The 20,362-nt window shown below is 36.7% G+C and overlaps 2 protein-coding genes across 2 annotated transcripts; both read left to right on the top strand.

The window, feature by feature from the left end:
* The first annotated feature begins 14,987 nt into the window (after positions 1-14,987).
* Positions 14,988-17,566, top strand: LOC115990919 (FAS1 domain-containing protein SELMODRAFT_448915-like). The gene is made up of 2 exons (XM_031114687.1): positions 14,988-15,010; positions 16,912-17,566. Exons 1-2 carry the CDS (start codon positions 14,988-14,990, stop codon positions 17,564-17,566), a joined length of 678 nt encoding a protein of 225 aa, XP_030970547.1.
* A 1,462-nt stretch (positions 17,567-19,028) lies between these two features.
* LOC115990918 (formin-like protein 14) lies at positions 19,029-20,195 on the top strand. The gene has a single exon (XM_031114686.1). It carries the CDS (start codon positions 19,029-19,031, stop codon positions 19,929-19,931), a length of 903 nt encoding a protein of 300 aa, XP_030970546.1. The 3' UTR covers positions 19,932-20,195.
* Positions 20,196-20,362: the final 167 nt, after the last annotated feature.

Raw genomic sequence — 20,362 nt, 5'->3', positions numbered from 1 at the left:
TCTACTCTAAAATAATTTAAGTGTATATGTGTATAAAACTTCCTCTTAGAGACTAAAATCCCATACCTTGCCACCTACACCCTATAAGCACTTATATTTGTAGAGTGACCATCATGCAAAGAGTGTGTAGTAGACTAGTGGTTACTCTTAAACTACATATTGAATCTTAAATTTGAACATGTGCACTTAAAATTTACCTTAATATAGTTAGTTAATTGTAAGATTAGATTATGGCGAAAACCACATTTTCGTCCTTACATTTTTGCACGATTCTCACTTTGGTCCCTATCTTTTATTTTTACCATTTTAGTCCCCATTTAGAAAAACGCCTTTCATTTTAGTCCTTTCCGTCAGTGCCCTAACGGAAGAGTCCTACATGACAGAAGGAACTATTAAAATAATAATAAAAAAATTTATTTTGACATTAAAAAATGCCACATCAGCATCTAAATTAAAAAAATTAATTTATTAATTTTAACTAAATAAAAAAATTAAAAACAGAAATAAAAACCAAAAATCACATTAATTGAGATCTAAGTGTGTCTTGAACAAGAAGAACAAGAACACAAACCCAGATTTAAGAACACAAAATTAAAATCCAAAAATCACAAACCTAGAAAAGAGAAAGTTGTGGTGATCAAAATCATAAACCAGTTCTCTGCTTGCTTACTAAGAAAATCGTAACCCAAACTAAAAAGTAGAATTACACATTCAACCTCCTTGCTGCACTTGACACCACAACTTTCGCATCAAAATCAAAACCAATTCCAATTTCAATTCTCAAATCCCAGAAAACTCTTTTGTTCTTTCAATTTCTCAAAAAATGTTTGGGTGTGGAAAGGGAGGCAAGGGTTTGGGCAAGGGAGGAGCGAAACGACACCGTAAGGTTCTTTGCGATAACGTCTAGGGGATCACAAAGCCTGCGATTCATCGTTTGGCTCGCAGGGTGGAGTGAAGCGTATCAACGGTCTGATCTACGAGGAGACATGTGGCAACCAGTTACAGATTTGAGAAGGGAATCGACTGGAGATGGAGTTGTTGGAGAGATCTAGGGTTTAGAGGCTCTGGCAATACTTCAGACTCTCCGGAACCTCACTGGAAAGCTGCATCGTTGGAAGCTGAAGGTTGATGAGCTGGTTCTTCTTCTCATTCCAGCACACAACTCCTTGGAGCTTGCAGATTGAAGCGACGGACGAATTCGTGAAGGTCCATGAACTCAGTTTGTTGGCCGGGTCGAGGCCAAAATTAGGAATTAACACTGGTTTTCAAACAATATAATTAGTAAGCATTGTTTTCAAACTATATTTTTTACTAGTATCTCGAGTCTAAAAGACTCAATTTATGGCCTACAAATCGAGTCTCAAAGACTCGATTTTCATGGTCTAATCACGTTTGATGTGGCATTTTTTTCACGTGGTGACCACCTGGAAATCGAGTCTCTAAGACTCGATTTATAAGGCCGTTCAGCTACTTTTTTCCTATTTCACTTTCTCACATGCACACACACAGTTCCATTGTCACACACACAAACTCAAACACCTTTTCTCTCTCTCTCTCTCTCTCTCTCTCTCTCTCTCTCTCTCTCTCTCTCTCTCGGTAAAGCCTTCATGGCTGATCCGCCTCCATGACAATGGGTTCCTCTGTGGCCGAAAGCAACGCCCGACGAGTTCGACCCCGTCCCACGTATTTGTCGCATAATCCTTGCCGTCTATGAATCGAACCTCTGAAACCCTCAGTGGGAGCCCTCGGGCTGGTATAGGCTCAACCCGAACTAGTACCTGATCTGTTGAATGATGGGTTTTGGGGTTTTTATTTTTTTAATATGGATTTTAGGTGGTTGTTGGGGGTGGATTTGGTTGGATTTATGCTGAGTTGTTGGATTAATGCTCGGATTTGTGGGTTGTATTTGATAGTGGCTGGTCTGTGCTTGTATTCTATGGTGGCTGATCTGTGTTTGTGTTTTGTACTCCAACACTTGTGAAAAATTTTTCAGTCTGAAAGTTTTACAGATACAAATCGAGTATTTAAGAGTCAAAATATAAATCAAGTTTCTAAGACTCGATTTCCAGGTGGACAAAGTGCCAACTCAGATCTAATCAGAACATGAAAACCGACCTTCAAATACTCGATTTATAGCTCAAAATTGAGTCTCTTAGACTCGGGATGTCTATAAATCGAGTCTCTTAGACTCGAGATGTTAGTAAATTATATACTTTTGAAACCGGACCTACTAACTATATAGTTGGAAAAATGGGCTTAATTCCCAATTTTGGCCGTCAGGTCGAAGAGAGAGTTCTTCATGCCTTCTAAGCACATCACATTGTCTTCAATGGAATTGCTTAGAGAAAAGCAGAAGATTGAAGCTAATGAGAGAATCAGAAAAATCTTCATAGTGTTTTAGAGTTAGTGTTTTGATTTTGATTTTTATGTTTTGTTTTTGTTGTTTTTAGTTTGGGTTTTTGAGAGTGAGGTGGGTTTGCTGGGTTCAACTTGCTTGAGATGGGTTTTTCTGAGTTTGAAATTTTTTTTGTTTGGATTGGTTGTGTTGTATTTTTGGATTGATTTGGTACTTTGGGGCTTTAGGATTTGATGATTTTGCTAGGTTTGAGAAAATGGAGATTTTGAAATTTTTAATTTTTGGATTTTAATTTCTGGGTTTATGTTCTTAGATCTGAATTTGTGTTTTTGTTGTTCTTGTTCAAGACACGTTTAGATCTCAATTCATGTGATTTTTAGTTTTTAATTCTGTTTATAATTTTTTTTTTTTAGTTAAAATTAATAAATTAATTTTTTTTTTTAATTTAGGTGCTAACGTGGCATTTTTTAATGCCAAAATAATATTTTTTATTATTATTTTAATGGCCATGTCAGCTTTTAGTGTGCCAACAGTGCATTCCATTTGCCACGTGTGCATTTTTCGTCTCTGATGTAACAGTAGGGACAAAAACGAGACACGTTTTTCAAGATAGGGACTAAAAGCAGTGGAAATAAAACTTAAGGACCAAAATGAAATCGTGTGAAAATGTAGGGTCGAAAATGTAGTTTTTGCCTTAGATTGAGAGAGAGAGGATATTACCTTTGATGGTGGAGGGCTATGCAAGGATGAGTCAGAAACCAAACCGCGATGGAAACCTTTGACAATCGCACAATCTATTTCTATGAATGGGAGGAGATGGAGAATGCTAAAGGAGAGGGCAAGATTGGTAACATAGATGAGCTAAGTGGAGGAGATGCCAAAATAGGAAGAAAGAAGCTAACAGAGAAACTTTAGATATTTAAGTAACTAGTCGGAAACCCGTGCAACGCACAGGATCTTACCTATTTATAATAGACTAAAATAATTTTATAAAATTTTAAATTGATTATGAAACTATACTATTGCGTGAATTACTCCTATTTTTTTGAGTTACAATTTGATGAATAAGCCATTGCTTGAACATGCAATGGGTTGCAAAAAATCTAGCTAACAAATTTAGATATTGAAAAAAATTAACTAAAAAATTCTAATGTTAAAACGTCCGAAAGGAAAAAAAAAAAAAATATATATATATATATATATATATATATATGACTACCAAATAGAGAAAATATAAGAGAAAGATAGGTTACCTTCAAGAGAATAATCCGTAGTTATAACAATTGAAATTTGCTAAATTGTTTCAAATATTGCAAAAAATTGAACCCAAAAATTTAGATGGTCAAACTTTCAAAAGACAATAAAATTTAAAATCAAAAGATTCAGAACCTACAAATTATAAAAACAAAACAAAAACAAAAAGTCATTATTGCGAGACAATTTTAGTAAGGATGGAAAGTTTTTCTAAGTTTTTTTTATCCAATTCTTCCTAATTGATGAAAAAATTGGTTCAAACATTGTCAAACACTTTGAAAGTGCAAATAATATAGGCTTCCAACATAATCTTTAATTAATAAACAAAGAAGCATGACACCATAAGAGAAAACATAAGATAACATATAGTGCATATACCTTACTCCACAGCTGTGAAAAAATATCCACACAAAAGGAATTGAAAACTTGTACAACAAATGCAATAAGCTACTTCTGATGTAAGACAACCTAACATACGTCTCCATAAGGTAAAGCTTAAGGTTATATAATCTAAAATAATATAGAATATAGCATCTTTGAACCACACAAAAAGTTAGCAAACTTACCACAATACTTGTAGTTATACTATATATTGTAAAGTACTACTCCATCGCCAATGAAAGTCATGTAAAATCTCATGGGGCCTAGAAGAACAGACAGCCACAAGATCACCTCCACCAAACACAAAACAAAAGCAAAAAAAACTTATTCACAAAAAAGAGAAAAAGCAATAGCAAGCGTACCAAAGAAATTGAAACTTAGGGTTTTCTCTCTTAGTGGAGACGGACAGAGGAGATTGCTTTAGGGTTTTCAAAGATTTTGTCTCTTTTATATATATATATATATATATATATATAAGAGACTTCTATTAGGAATCTCTCACTATTTAGTTTTAAAAATTAAAATTTTTTTAAATTAAAATGATGATGTGGAAAATTGTGGGAGTTTCAAAGGCTTCGGTTTTATATATATATATATATATATATAGATAATAAAAAACTTGCGTGGAACTTGGTATTTAAAGTATCGAGTTTCATTAGTTCAAAAAGATTTCAAGGAACTCTACTTTTGTAAAAATTGAGTTTTACGTGACTTTTTTTTTTTTTTTAATGGAGAACGCCACATCAATGGCTCAACCATGCAAAAATCACACCAAACTTGATTATCTGAAAATCAAGTTTTACACAGAACTCGAGTTCAAGAAACTCAAGTTCCAAAAAAGAGACTTCAATATCAATATATATAAAAGCAAAGATCTCATGTGGGAGTGTATGAAGTCCTGTTATGTGGCACTCTAATTTTGCATTTAGCATTTTTAACTTCTTTTTATTAAGTTTTCTTTACTGTTATCCAATAGATCATAGTAACTTCTTTTTACTAATATATAAAATATGGGATGCTCTTAGCAATTAGACCAAATTTTATTCTTTACAAAATAGGCTGCCTTTTAAAAACAAAACCAACCTTATGAAAAGCCCAAGCCTAGTTATTACTTTACATATTATGACCCAAGTCCAATCCTTCCTACATGTAGATCAAAGCCAAAACTCTTACTCACTTACAAACTCTCTTCCACCTCTCCCATGCGTAAATGATACTTCTAGAAAATCTCATGCTCATGAAAGCATGTCTATGCAATTTATGCAGGCAAATTCTCTTTGTCATCAACCAGTGCAACAAAAATATATATAAATCTTGAGATTCTTGAGGTTGATGAAATAATTGACAAATGCATATTTTTTAAAATTATTAATAACAATTTTTTTTTTGATAAATAGCATATACTATCTCACAAAATGCCATTTACATAATATTTTCTTTTAAAAAAATTCAATGATAGGAATGATCAAAAACATGATTCTATACAAGAAAGATAAAAAAATACATGCAAAACGATTTTCATAGGAGGATTTATCTTTAAAGAATATGAAGACAATAGAAGAGATCAAATGCATTGAATGAGATCCTACGAAGCAGGTTTATTAATCATTTCAAATTATACTCATCATTTACATGAAACAATAATAATGCATCATCCTATTTACATTTAAAAAAAAAAAATTCATATTAACTTCAAAGTTCATTTCAGGATGTGAACTGTTATGGTATTGCAACAAGCAACATTGATACAACAATGGGTTGGTATTACATTTCATGCGTGACTTATGAAAAGAATGTCAAACCATAATTAGGATCATTTTGGTGTGCAAAATGTGAAAAAAAAAATAAAAAAAATAAATCACCCTATCCCAAGTTTAAAAGCACTCACATTAACTACATACTCTCCAAATATTTATAACATATTCATCTCATTATAAGGACTATATATACAATTGCAAACTACGTCATATACATGATTCAAGTTAAAGATTTTGATGCAACTAACAAAACAACTTTTGTGATATTTGATCGAGATGTTGAGAAAATCCCAATTGAACTTAAATTTAATTGGCTTGACCTTCTTTAACTTCATCATGGCCCTTATAAAAATAAAGTCCATTAGCTTTCTTCTTTGCACAAATCCACTTATTTAATTCCATTCACCTACAAAAAACAAATTCACGCAATAAAATTCAATTACGCACAAAATTGATTATTTAGCATTATTCTAAAACCAAATATAAAATGCATGAATTATCTCAAAATAAGTATGATAATGCTTTCTACCAATGATATAAATATTCAAAATTAAGCTATTATCAATGCACATAAAATGAAACAACAATATTAGAGCTAGATAAGTGTCACCGAAATATTGAAGGTAAATGACATCATCTTTTGTCCATGCGTATTTGAAATGGGATAGCATGAAGGGCAATAAGTAGGTATATATAAAGGGGTAGAAGTGCAAGAGGTGAAAATTGAAAGCTCGAAAATGTGTGAAAACACAAAAGCTGTTTAGACTCCCAAATTAAAAATAACGACTCGGTTGATTTTACTCTAACTTAAACTAAGTGCGGAATATATTAAATGCAAGCGGATAAACAATATAACTACTCTAAGCCATATTCATCAAATCACAGCAGTAAAATGAAAGTTAAAAGAGTAAGGAAGAAGAATGCAAACACAAGATAACACGCCGATGGGTTATCGAAGAGGAAACTGAAGAACTCGACGAAAAACCTCTCCGTTGCCTTCCAAGCGGTAAATCGATCCACTAGAGAATAAGTTGGAGTACACGAATAACAAAAGACCCTCTAAGCCTAGTTTACCCCCTATACTCGAGCCCTCCAAACTCCTGCTACCAACTGACTTCGCCAAGACTTGTCTTCTCTAGCTCTCCAGATCACGCAATTCAGCCCGATTGCATCCACCAAAAAAATGGCTTCTTCCAATGCTTCCCAACAGCACCAAAACCTCATTTTACACTCAGGATGGGTGTGGTAAGTGTTTGGGCTATCAACCTCTCAAAGATTTAAAAATTAAGAGGTAAGAATTGAAGAAAACCATAATAAATTGTGTAGAGAATTGTGGGTATAACAATCTATCACTCTCAAGGGTAGTGGCTAGGGTTTTCTCTCTGAAAAGCACTCCTCAACATATGTGGGTAATGTGGGTATATATAGTGTGGTTAGGGACAGGGTGTATCAGATATGACAAATTGACAAAACAAAATGTTTCGCTTGTATCTCGCAGGAAGGCCTTACTCGTGAGACACTCGCGAAAACTAGTTGTCACCACCTATTATGACTCTTCGCATTCCAGTCATGTGTTGAGCACATGCTTCACTTCACGGGAAGGCTACTCACGAACTACTCGCGAAAACTTCTTTGGTCTTCAATTGCCTTGAGTCTTCACACTCTCTCTCACACACAACTCTTACAATAAAATCCCACATAAAATACAGGGTACAAAAGATTGAACTTAATTACAATCAAATTTTGCACGGAATTAAAACCAACACAAAATAGTTGTAAATCACAACTTTACAATCTCCTCATTTGGCTATTCGGTGACAAAACCCCTAAAACAAACTCTAGACTTAAACGTGAGTTTGGGAATAGTGGTAAAACTCACTCACACCTAATCTAGAAGCTGTGAAGCACTTGCTTGTATATACCTGTAACCTGAAACACTCACACACAAACAAAACTTTCATTAAGCTTATGACAAGTTGAATACACGGTACGTATATGAGCAAGTAAAATGTGATCAAAGTAATAAACACTATATAAACAATTAAGCATATCTTGATCAAATAGGGTCAGTAATTGAAGAATGACTACAATGAACATTTAGCTTGTAAATGATCATCCGGACACGCAATGCAATTAAGAGCAATGCAAAAATCAATTGCATGTCCAACACACAACCAATGCGAAATACAAGAAGTATTTGCATCAAGGATACAAGATCTAACAAGGGCACAAGTGTGTAGTACTCAAGATAATGCAACAAAATCTAAAAGTACTTTAAAAAATGCTACAAAGCAAGGATGTAAAAGAAAATACTGAATATAAACTGAAAGTTTTAAACCAAAGTACTTAAAGCTTTAAAAGAAAGTAATGTAAATATCCAAGAGTTATAAAAACTATAAAGGTAAACATGAAACGAATTATAAACACGACTAGTCCTCAAAAACTAATAAGCTGTAAACTAAACTAGCCAAACAATGGTTAGACTTTCCAAAAGTATGTGTGTATGTGTCAGCTTTCTCCTTTTGAGCACACAAAACTCCCCCTTTCAATATGCACATTTCCCTTCTTATGATGTATCACCCTTCTTGTGATGCTCTCCCCTTTACTATATGCTATCGTCCAATCTATACAATGAGTTGCTCTCCCCTTTTTTGGCACGAATAACTAAAGGCTTTCCTTTAGTTTGCATTGAATCGTATCTAACTGAGTCTCAATGGTTGTGAGACACATTTGAACTTGGCTGTTGGTGGAGTAGATGAAATTTACAAGTCTTGAAATACTCTCACGCAAACCTTCAACCAAAATAGTCAATCTGTCGGCATGAGAGCTAGATTGTCCTGGCTGAGTGCTAGTAGTCCGAGGCTCAGGAATGTGAGGAGATGCAGTCTCGGTATGTCCAGGGGTAGTGTGAGCAGCTGAGCCATGACCGGAAGGAGTGACATGTGGAACAGATTCACTCTTTGGTGTTTTGGATGGATTTTGCTTTTCCCGTTTAGCAGAAGAGTGACTTTTGCTCGTTTGAAGAGACAGCGTGGATATTAGGCACTGGTGAACTAGGATCGTTCCATCTCTTGGCGAATGAACACCCTTAAGTACCATGATTTTCATGATGAGACTATAGAAAGGAAGACACATCCGTACTGCTGTTCTTGTAGCTGTTTTCCCCATAGTCTGGAAGATGTGAGCGCAAGTATCAATCGGAGTTCCTGTGATGAGATTACACAAGAACTGTGCTCTTCCAAGATTGATGAACCCTGTGTTAGATAGTGGGTAGAGATTGGAGAACATAATCAATGTGTGTGTCTTTAATTCAGGTTCAAACTTTGCAGTCCCAATGGATGTTCCTTTGGCTGAAACCTCATGATCAGCTCCAAGAATTTGCAGAATATCTATCACTAGAGGAAGTCTATCATCATATGAGAGATGTCTACATTTGCTAATCAAGTGATGCGAAGGATCTTCACAAGGTAGTTTGGAGTGATGATGAATTCCTTTCCTCTTACCCAGCACTTTAGTTCAACTCTGGTGAATCTAGCATTCGAGTAAAACTCTTTAACTAATTCATCAATCGGATCCTCGAAGTTGCCAAATAGATTAGCCCAATCTTTATCCACAAAGATCCTAGGGATAAAGGCGGATCCTAGTGTCAAATCGGACAATACGCTCTACTACAGTAGGGGCATCCTTAAAAATGCTAGAGAAAGTCTGAGAGTCCAGGGGAGTATTGAATCTCTCACTGTTGGAGACTTCGGAATAATGTCGGGTCCTTTATGAAACAGGTGATGATGTAAGGTCAATCATGGTTTCTTTACCGCAAGAGGAACGACAATACATTTGCAAAAACAGACACAAAGCAAAAAGAAACAAGTGCAAAAATACAAAACAAGAAATATCTAGCATGAGTGATATGCAAAACATGATAAGTGAGGAAGTGTGTGCATCAAGTGTGCAAGTGGTGTGCCTATGTGATGCATGTGCAAGGCATGGCTAAGCACATTTCGGTCAAAGTGTGCAAAACACACAACCAGTGATCAAAACATGATAAACATGTATAATCATGGTAATTTCCAAAGTTTGGAACTCATTGGAGTCCAAAACAACACCAAAATGCCATTTGGACATTTTATCGAACACTTGATATGCATCTATAAAAATAACATGTGGGCAATGCATGAATATGATTGAATCTAGCCTAAATTCATGTTAAAATGCCACAAGGGGCCAACACAAACCCAAACAACCCAAATGGGACAAAGCCCAATCAAGAAATTAAAAAAAATTTCACAAAAATAGAGTTCCCAACCCTTTTTTAAAAATACACCAATTTAAGAAAAACCTAGAAATTTTCTACATAATCTAAGGAAATAAAGAGAAAAGATTGTATAGACATACCTTAGATATGATTTGAAGAAGTTTTCTTTTGATTTTTGGTTGGGTTTTTGAGTGAAAATTAGTTTGGGGTTGAGGGAGGCACGAGGAAGGCAAAGTAAGGGAAAACAAGTGATTTGAAAAACTGTCTACATCAGCCCTATAAAATTGAAAACATGCGTTTTTCGCAGGTTACCTTCTCGCAAAGTTACTCGCGAAAAATGCCTCTGAAGCACAAAACTTTTCATGGGAAGACTTTACTCGCGAAACAGTCGCGACACAATCGCGAAAGTCTTTGTCTGAAATTTTGTATTTTCAATATTTTGCCTTAGCTCATTTTCACAGGAAGAGCTTAGTTGCGAGCTTCTCACTAAAATGCCTCTAAAGAAGTTTTTGAAGAAAAAAATGAAAAATGTAATTTTAACAAAAACTCAAAACATGAAAGCATAAAAACACTTTCAAAAACATATAAAATACTCAAAAATCTTTTTGGGTTTGATCGACAAGCATTTGAGTATACACATCACATTTGATCATGTACAATCACACAAATGAAATAAGCATTCATTGAACAAAAGGCTTGTGTGTTGTGTGTGAGTATCAAATGTGGAATAGTCTTTAATTCAGAGTGAAGTTTCAATGATCAATTCAATCAAGTCATGCATAACTGGTACTAGGTCAAGAGGTCTATCTCAATTATAGAAATGAACATATATGACCTCCCATAAAAATAATTACATATCTTTGAAGCTTTTTCATTTGGCTTATTTACAATTCATAACATTTGATCATTTTTTTTTAACAATACATCTCATTTTGAGATCAGTGCCTGAAATTTTTGATATTTCAATTTTGTGAATAAGCCTTTGGCTTTATGGGACCATACATTTCAATACAAGTCACTTTCTCTTTTTCCTAGTCAAATACTAGTATGTGTGACAACTTTTGCAACTCATTATCTCTTTTCATTTTGAGATTTACGTTGGTTGAGCTCTTTAAGCAAAAACATAAAAAGTGTGGGAAGATATATAGGCACAAGTCTATACAAGTATCAAAACCATCAAAACTATTGATCAATTATTCATGACAAGCTTGAAGATCGATTTACAACAATCACACATAGATTTCTAGATTTTTCCCACAAAGATAGATGTGCATACATAACAAGCTAAGCTTGTAAATGCACTATGCCATTAGTACGAAGGTACTAGGCCAAATTCACATGTGATATACACAACACAAGCGATCAAACTTTTTAGAGATTTTTCAATTTTATGGATTTTTGAATTTTCCAACGCACTCAAAAACAAAATATGTAAAGTAAAATCAACAAAAGTGACAAGTACAAACAAACTTGAAAAGAAACATGCTAACTAAACAGGTGAGCCCTATATAGCAAGTATGCATCACTGAACAGAATAGGGTCACACAAGAGATAGAGTTCAAGGGATGATTCCAACACCAATGGTCTTATGCAAAGACTCAAACCGTGGACCATCAAGAGGTTTAGTAAATATGTTTGCTTTCTGGTTGTTAGTGTTTACAAACTCTAAACACACAATCTTCTCCTCCACCAAGTCTTGAATGAAGTGGTACCAGATCTCGATATGCTTTGATTTCGAGTGTTGAACTGGATTTTTTGACAGGTTTATGGCACTCGTGTTATCACAGAACACACACATAGTGTCTTGAGTGATTCCATAATCATGTAAGAGCTTCTTCATCCACGATAGTTGTGCACAACAACTCCCCGCTGTAATGTATTCAGCTTCTGCTATTGATAGAGAGACTAAATTTTGCTTTTTGCTCATCCACGACACCAAGTTATTTCTAAGGTAAAAATAGCCACCTGAGGTGCTCTTCCTATCATCAATACACCCGGCCCAGTCAGCATCCGAATAACCAACTAAGCACTCATTTGAGTCTCTTGAATACCAAATTCCATAGTCGAATGTGTCATTGATGTAGTGGATAATTCGTTTGACTGCTGTCAAGTGGGAGTCTTTGGGTGCTGCCTGAAATCGTGCACATACTCCTACACTAAAAGCGATGTCCGATCTACTAGCAGTAAGGTAGAGAAGACTGCCGATCATGCTTCGATAGAATGTCGAATCTACTTCTACACCGGCTGCATCAAGGTTTAGCATCTTTCTGTTGTTTCACTTAAAGCCCTAAGAAGTAGTTTAGCTCTCCCACCATGCTCATCTCAAACTTCCTTTTCATTTCTTCCGAAAATTCTTAAGCAAGGTGATCAATCGTGGATCCAAAGACAATGTCATCCACATATACTTAAGCAACAAGGAGAGATTTCTCATCTCTTTTAACAAACAGAGTTCGATTGGCTTGACCTCTCTTGAAGCCATGATCCAATAGGTATGTGGTGAGGCGATCATACCAAGCTATTGGCGTTTGCTTCAGCCCATATAATGCCTTCTTTAGCCTTAGCACATGGTCCGGGAAGTGAGGGTCTTGAAACCCCTTTGGTTACTCAACAAACACTTCTTCGTTTAAAAATCTGTTCAAGAAGGTACTCTTCACATCCATTTGGTTTAACTTCAAGTTCATAATACACGCTATGGAGAGAAGAATTCGGATTGACTCTAGTCTTGCTATTGGAGCAAATGGCTCATCAAAGTCTATGCCTTCAACTTGAGTATATCCTTGAGTCATCAATCTAGACTTGTTTCAGACAACTTCACCATCTTCATAAGTCTTGTTCTTAAAGATCCACTTGATGCCGATTACATGTGTATCCTTGGGCCTTGGTACCAACTCCCATACATCATTTCTAACAAATTGATGCAACTCTTGGTGTATGGATTCTACCCAATTCTCATCTCTTAAAACTTCTTCCACTTTCTTAGGTTCAAATTGAGCAAGATAACAGTTGTATGTCACATGATTCACACTATAGCTCGGTCCTCTTCTCAAACGAAGTCCCTCATCTAAATCACCAATGATATTGCTTGCAGGATGATTGAGAGTTACTCTTGATGACAGTTTCTTGGAAGTGGAGGGTTCCCCATCACAAGAAATTGGAGGTTGAACTTCTGGAGGGGTGAGTAGACTTAAAGATCCTTGTGTTGATCTAGTCTCCCTTCTTGATGTAGGAGGTGTAGACTCATTTTCCGATGATTCTCTCTCACCATCATCACTTTGAGACATGTTGTCATCACCCTCATTCTTCTTAAGACTCAGTCCTTTGCCATCCTCATCAACAACCTTTTCTGAAATGGTGTCATCTATGACCATGTTTATCAATTCCATCACTGTCTTAGTGCGCTTATTGTACACTATATGCTCGGCTGTTTGTGGAGTATCCTAGGAATATCCCTTCGTCACTCTTAGCATCAAATTTTCCAAAATTATCCCTATCATTGAAAATGTAGCATTTGCTTCCAAATGCTCGGAAGTATTTCACCTTAGGCTTCTTTTCCCTCCAAATTTCATATGATGTCTTCTTTGTTCCTGCTTGGAAGAAAATCTTATTCCCAATGTGACATGAAGTGTTCACCGCTTCAGTCCAAAATTTCTATGGAAGGTTTTTATTGAGAAGCATCACTCTCGCCATCTCTTGAATCACTTGGTTCTTTCTTTCAACCACCCCATTCTGTTGTGGAGTCTTTGGAGCTGAAAATTCCTTTTTGATACCGTGCTCATTGCAAAATGCCTCAAATTTTGCATTTTCAAACTCCTTTCCATGATCACTTCTAATTTTGACTATAGAAACTCCCTTTTCAATTTGGAGCCTCTTGCATAACCTTTCCATCTAGTCGCATGCCTCCAACTTCTCTCTAAGAAATTCCACCCAAGAGTACCTTGAGAAATCGTCAACTACCACCATGATATAGTGTTTTCCACCCATGTTTTCCGTTCTCATTGGACCCATTAGATCCACATGAAGTAACTCCAAAGGACGAGAAGTAGCAACTACATTTACTTTAGTATGGGTTGGCTTTGTTTGTTTTCCCAATTGACATGGACCACACACATTCTTCTCAATTTTTCGAAACTTTGGCAAACCAACCACTGCTTCAAGTTTTGAGACTTTTGCCACTTGTTTGTAATTTGCATGCCCAAACCGTTGGTGCCATAACTCCAAGAGATTCACTCGAGCACTTCGACATGATATGCTTGGTTTGGGAATGACACCATAACAATTGTCGGTGGTCCTAAGTCCCTTCAATACTTGAACACCTTCTTCATTGAGGATTAGACAACCTTTCTTTGAAAATTGAACGATAAAGTCTTCATTGCATATTTAGGTGATACTCAGCAGGTTCACTTTTAATCCTTTAATGTACAGAACATCAGTCAATAAGGGAAGTCTTGGAATATCAACGGTTCCTTTTCCAAGAACTTGTGAGTAACTGCCATCTCCAAATGTCACATAGCTGTCTTCCTTCTCCTTAAAAGTTTTGAATAGTGATTTATCTCCTGTCATATGCCTTGAACATCTGCTGTTAAGATACCACAGACACGAATTAAACACTTTCAATGTGGTATGAACAAAAAGACAAGCATGAGATAGGCATTCTTGACCATCAAAACATGACTCATTTTCCTTTACTTCATTCATAGATGAGTGAATCTTTCTTTTCAAACAATCAAGTTTATCACACAATTGTCTATTCCTTCTCTTGTATTTAGCAATTAGGGAATTTGACTCACACAAGCTATTATGAATATCATGATTCCTATGTTCTAAGGATTTCAGCATGTGTACAAAAATTCTAGCATGTTTCTTTGATTTGAATAACTTTAAAAGCTCATTGCTGGGACAATCTCCAAAGATGCTCATAGAGTCATTATCACAAACACATGAACTATCTTCATGTTGGCCTTTGCCATAGCACTATCCATAGTAAGCCATGGGGTCTAGGATCACACTTAGGTAATGAAACCACAGCAAGTGTACCCGCTCTAATACTAATTGAAAGCTCAAAAATGTGTGAAACCACAGCAAGCACATTTCACTCTCAAGGGTAATGGCTAGGGTTTTCTCTCTGTAAAGCACTCCTCAACATATGTGCGTAATGTGGGTATATATAGTGTGGGTAAGAATAGGGTGTATCAGATATGACAAATTGGCAAAACAGAATGTTTCGCGAGTATCTCGTGGGAAGGCCTTACCCGTGAGACACTCGCGAAAACTAGCTATCGCCATCTGTCATGACTCTTCACATTCCAGTCATGTACTGAGCACATGCTTCACTTCGTTGGAAGGCTACTCGCGAACTACCCGCGAAAACTTCTTTGGTCTTCAATTGCCTTGAGTCTTCACACTCTCTCTCACAAACAACCCTTACAATAAAATCCCACATAAAATGCAGGGTACAAAAGATTGAACATAATTACAATCAAATTTGGCACGGAATTAAAGCCAACACAAAATAGTTGTAAATCACAACTTTACAAAAATAGTGAATTAAAATGCAAAGAGTTTTGTGTGAAAAGTGAAAAGTCTTGAAACATTGAACCAAATAATACAAAGAATTTTTTTTTTTAGAAAAATCTTAAAACATTGAACTAAATAAAACAAAGAGTCAATAATTTATTTGTTCTTATCTCTGATGTGGCTTGAATATTTCAATTCTTTTCATAAAGTGAGCCATATGGCAGAATCTCATACTCTCCTGTATATATTGATGTAAAATTGATGTATATTGATGTAAAATTGTAGTAATTTTGTTAAATTTTCCTTTATTTTATATTAATGTTATTACCATTTAAAAATTTTCTTCTTTTTTAAGGTGAAATTAGTATAAATTAAAAAAAAAATGCTTTTGAAAAGTTCTATGCTCCCCCCCCCCCCCCCCCCAAAAAAAAGAAGAATATCATATATAGGGTTAAAAAAAATTATCATATATATTGGTGAGATTATTCTAATAAAATAAAAATAGTGAGATTATTTTTTAATCTCCAAATTACCCCTTAGCTACTAACTAGCATGATCTGGTAATTGGCTGGAAGAATTAGGTACAAATGTCGGTTAGAAATAAGTTAGATCAACTTCCAAAACAATCTTCTCTGCAAACAATTTTCATTTTTGTTCTCTAATGCTATGTTTGGATGTGGGGGGAAGGAGGGAGAGTAGGGTAGAGGGAGGGAGAGTAATTTAAATACCTTGTTTGGATGTTTTTTAAGGAATGAGGGAGAGAGATTTGGAGGGGTTTGGAGGGGTTTCAACTACTTCCAACCCCTCATTTTTAATTCCTCCAAATTGGAGAAATTTGGAGGGAGAGTGGAGCATAAAAATGCTTGATCAAATGAATTATCAAATTTACCCTTACTATATTAACAAAATTACAAATGAAAAGATTTAATTATTCTCCTCCCCCTTACTTGATTTTAAAAAAATCCAAACAAGGTAGAGAATAACCATTCCCCTCTACTCTCCTCTCCACTACTCCCCTCTACTCTCCTCTCTCTCAAAACTTCCAAACATAGGATAAAGAAAGAAAGAAAGAAAAAATTTCAAATTTCAAGAAACACACTCATGACAAACAACCTTTCCCTCCTTCTCTCTATTCTATTGCTCACCATCTCCTTATCCTCCCCAACCCCATCCCCAAACACCACCCATTCGCCACCACCATCCCTACCACCCCCATCACCACCACCACCACCACCACCACCACCACCATATCCTCCTCCACCACCGCCACCATCTCCATCCCCACCTTCACCATCACCTCCACCACCCCGGCGACGAAACCCTCCACCTTTACCACCACCATCTCAATCACCTCCTCCACCACCACTACAAACACGTCCTCATCCATCTTCATCAAGACCAAGACCACCACCATCATCACCCTCACAACCACAATCCTCCCAAGAAATAAACAACATAATCGAGGCACTAATAGGCGCAAGTGATTTCACCAACTGGGCAAATATTATCTCAATGATCAACCCACTAACACTCCCAATCAGCGCAACTCTCTTCATTCCACAAGACCAAGACAGTTCTCTCAACATGAACACAAACATGGACCCTTTGCTCTTACCTTACCACATAGTCCTTCAACGCCTCTCTTTCTCTGACCTCTTCAACACCAACACTCGCCTCCCAACTCTCTTACCAGACAAAACTATCCTCATCACCAACACCTCTGCCACCAATTTCACCCTCAACGACTCTCCCATCACTCAACCCGATGTCTACACCACCAATGCCGTCACAGTCCACGGCATTGCAGTCCTTCTTGATTACTCCATTTACGGCGATCATGACACTGATGGGCTCGGGTTATCATTGCCCAAACCTCCACCCCAGCAGCCACAGCTGCAAGTTTCACCTGCAGATCATGGCTCAACAATACCACATCCTGTAATTTCACTTCATTTGGTTTCAATGCCATATGGAGCCTACTCTCCGATCTATATTCAGATTAATCAACTGCTACTTTTTTCTCTCATACTAATGGGGTTGATGGTGAGGTAATGGATTCAAGAGAATCCATTACCTCTGTGGGTAACTTATTAATAAACAAAACATTTGTTCAACTTTGAAAAGCCTAGTTTTGGGTTGATAGGACTAATTCTCGAATAATTTGCACGTGTACTTCTTTAAAAAAAATTTGGCGTGTCATTCATAGTCCCATAGAGGCACCAAACTATTGTGCTTGACCATCTTGGTAACTCTACTAAAATGAAATTTTCTCGCTGTCACGTTAGAGTGATTACTAGAACCATATAGAAATAATGGCAGTAAAAAGACAATGAGATATGTAAACCAAAACCGTATCAACATACATTGTAAAACTGAAATGGTTGTTATTTCAGAATGGTTAGTAAAATTTTCTAATATACAAGCAGCCTTAACTGCAATTGGTAAATGAGATCAGTATCATTAAATCCAGACCCTGTCAAGGTCTTGAGTAGCCACATTGCAAATATTTGTGCACAACTCAAACCCATGATATTTCTTCCCATTTTATGGATCTTTTGAAAGAATAGGCCTATCTTACTAAATGGAATACGAAGCTACCTTGAATGAAAAGAATGATGGGGACCTATTTCTTTTCCTTAATTTATATACAGGATTTCTGGATCTCCTCTATCAATGATGTGAATGCCACTCTCCATTTAGAACTTTGTGACTCACTGCAGAAAATCCTATGCATTATTCTCAACTCTTCTGGACTTGCCTTCTTTAACAGTCCTCCAAGTACTACCAAATGTACGTCTTCATCAATTGAATTATTACCTGGTCCTTCAAATGGATTATCAGGGTCATGCTTTGTCAAACTGATACCAAAATCCTTTTCTTTTGTGTCTCCTACAGAGCAACTCAATTCAAAAGAGTATTTATTGGCACCACTAATACTGTCCGTAGTTAAAGGCTAATGTGCCTGTGATTCCAGTACTCCATGCATTGATGATTGGGATCAAGAGCCTTAATAGCCTGAGACCAATTTTGTTAGTACCAGAATATAAAATTTATAAGCTAAAGAACATTTGATGGATGACATTGCACGATGGGAATCAATATATATGCATCTGCATGCGCATGAACATTTGGATAAATAAATAAATAAATCAGGGTGTACATGCATTTGCAAGTGTGCGTGCGCGAGCACAAGCAAGCAAGCAAGACATTCATGCTCGTAAGAGTCAACTATCAACTAGCATGATTTGGTAATTGGCGGGAAGAGTTAGGTACAAATGTCGGTTAGGAATCAGTTGGATCATCTTCCAAAACAATTTTCTCTGCACACAACACTTAGAAGCTAGATTCAGATAGAAACACAAACTCACCCTGGATTTGTATATATTCACCTTACAATTATATATACCATCCATATTCAAGAACAAAAATACTCATTTTTCAGTTTTCATTTTTCTTTTCTAAAGAAAGAAAGAAAGAAAGAAAGAAAAGGTTTCAACTTTCAAGAAACACACTCATGGCCAACCACCTTTCTCTCCTTCTCTCTATTCTACTACTCACCATCACCATAGCCTCACCAACCCCATCTCCAAACACCACCCACTCTCCACCACCATCAGCACCACCACCACCACTCCCATCGTCACCGCCACCATCTCCATCCCCATCTCCTCCTCCATCATCTCCATCACCACCACCCCCATCTCCTCCACCACCACCAACTCCATCCCCACCTCCCCCATCTCCTCCACCCCCACGACAACACCCTCCATCTTTACCACCACTATCTCAATCACCACCTCCACCGCCACCATCATCGCCATCACAACCACAATCCTCCCAAGAAATAAACGACATAATCGAGGCACTAATAGGCACAAGTGATTTCACCAACTGGGAAAATATTATCTCAATGATCAACCCATTAACACTCCCAATCAGCGCAACTCTCTTCATTCCACAAGACCAAGACGGTTCTCTCAACATGAACACAAACGTGGACCCTTTTCTCTTACCTTACCACATAGTCCCTCAACGCCTCTCTTTCTCTGACCTCCTCCTCTTCAACACCAACACTCGCCTCCCAACTCTCTTACCAGACAAAACTATCCTCATCACCAACACCTCTGCCACCAATTTCACCCTCAACGACTCTCCCATCACTCGACCCGATGTCTACGCCACCAATGACGTCACAGTCCACGGCATTGCAGCCCTTCTTGAGTACTCCATTTACGGCGATCATGACACCGATGGGCTCGGGTTATCATTGCCCAAACCTCCACCCCAGCAGCCACAGCTGCCAGTTTCACCTGCAGATCATGGCTCAACAATACCACATGCTGATGCAGCGCGCTTGTCCTTGTGCAGTGAGTTTCCGATTGTCTTCTTCTTGATTGTTTGCGCCGGTTTGCTATAGAGCATATATGTCCGTATATATACGTAGGCAACCATCAATGTCACATTGATGGAGTCTTTGATGAGCCTTTTTTTTTAGGGGGGTTTTTTTTTTTATGACATTTCTTTGATGGGTTTGTTCTAAATTTGGAGGAATCTTGATCTCTGCAAAATTATGCAGACCAAGCATGTGATCAAGATTCAAGAACAGAAGCCTTGTGATCATGCTGTACATAAATTTGTGTATTCATTGACATGAATCCTGTAATAACACCATGCAGTTACACAAGTTACAACATATTTGTTCTATTTTTCTTTGCTTACCTCATTTCTTTAATCTCAGCTAGTTATCCTGATTGGGGACAATTTTTTATTTATTTTTAAACTCCATGCCTTTGTTAATTTCCTGCCCTCAATTCTAAAAGCTTCTGCGAGAAACAATAGTTGTGCTGC

The sequence above is a fragment of the Quercus lobata genome, chromosome 5, assembly GCF_001633185.2.
Source record: "Quercus lobata isolate SW786 chromosome 5, ValleyOak3.0 Primary Assembly, whole genome shotgun sequence".
In the NCBI taxonomy this organism is placed as follows: domain Eukaryota; kingdom Viridiplantae; phylum Streptophyta; class Magnoliopsida; order Fagales; family Fagaceae; genus Quercus; species Quercus lobata.
Note: the sequence above shows the minus strand (reverse complement) of the source record. Positions and strands in the feature narration are given on the sequence as shown.

Coding starts and splice junctions, on each gene's coding strand:
- LOC115990919 (XM_031114687.1), top strand. CDS start 14,988: ATGGGGTCTAGGATCACACTTAG. Junction 15,011..16,911: donor GGGTCTAGGATCACACTTAG/GTAATGAAACCA, acceptor ATCTTCATCAAG/ACCAAGACCACCACCATCAT.
- LOC115990918 (XM_031114686.1), top strand. CDS start 19,029: ATGGCCAACCACCTTTCTCTCCTTCTCTCTATTCTACTACTCACCATC.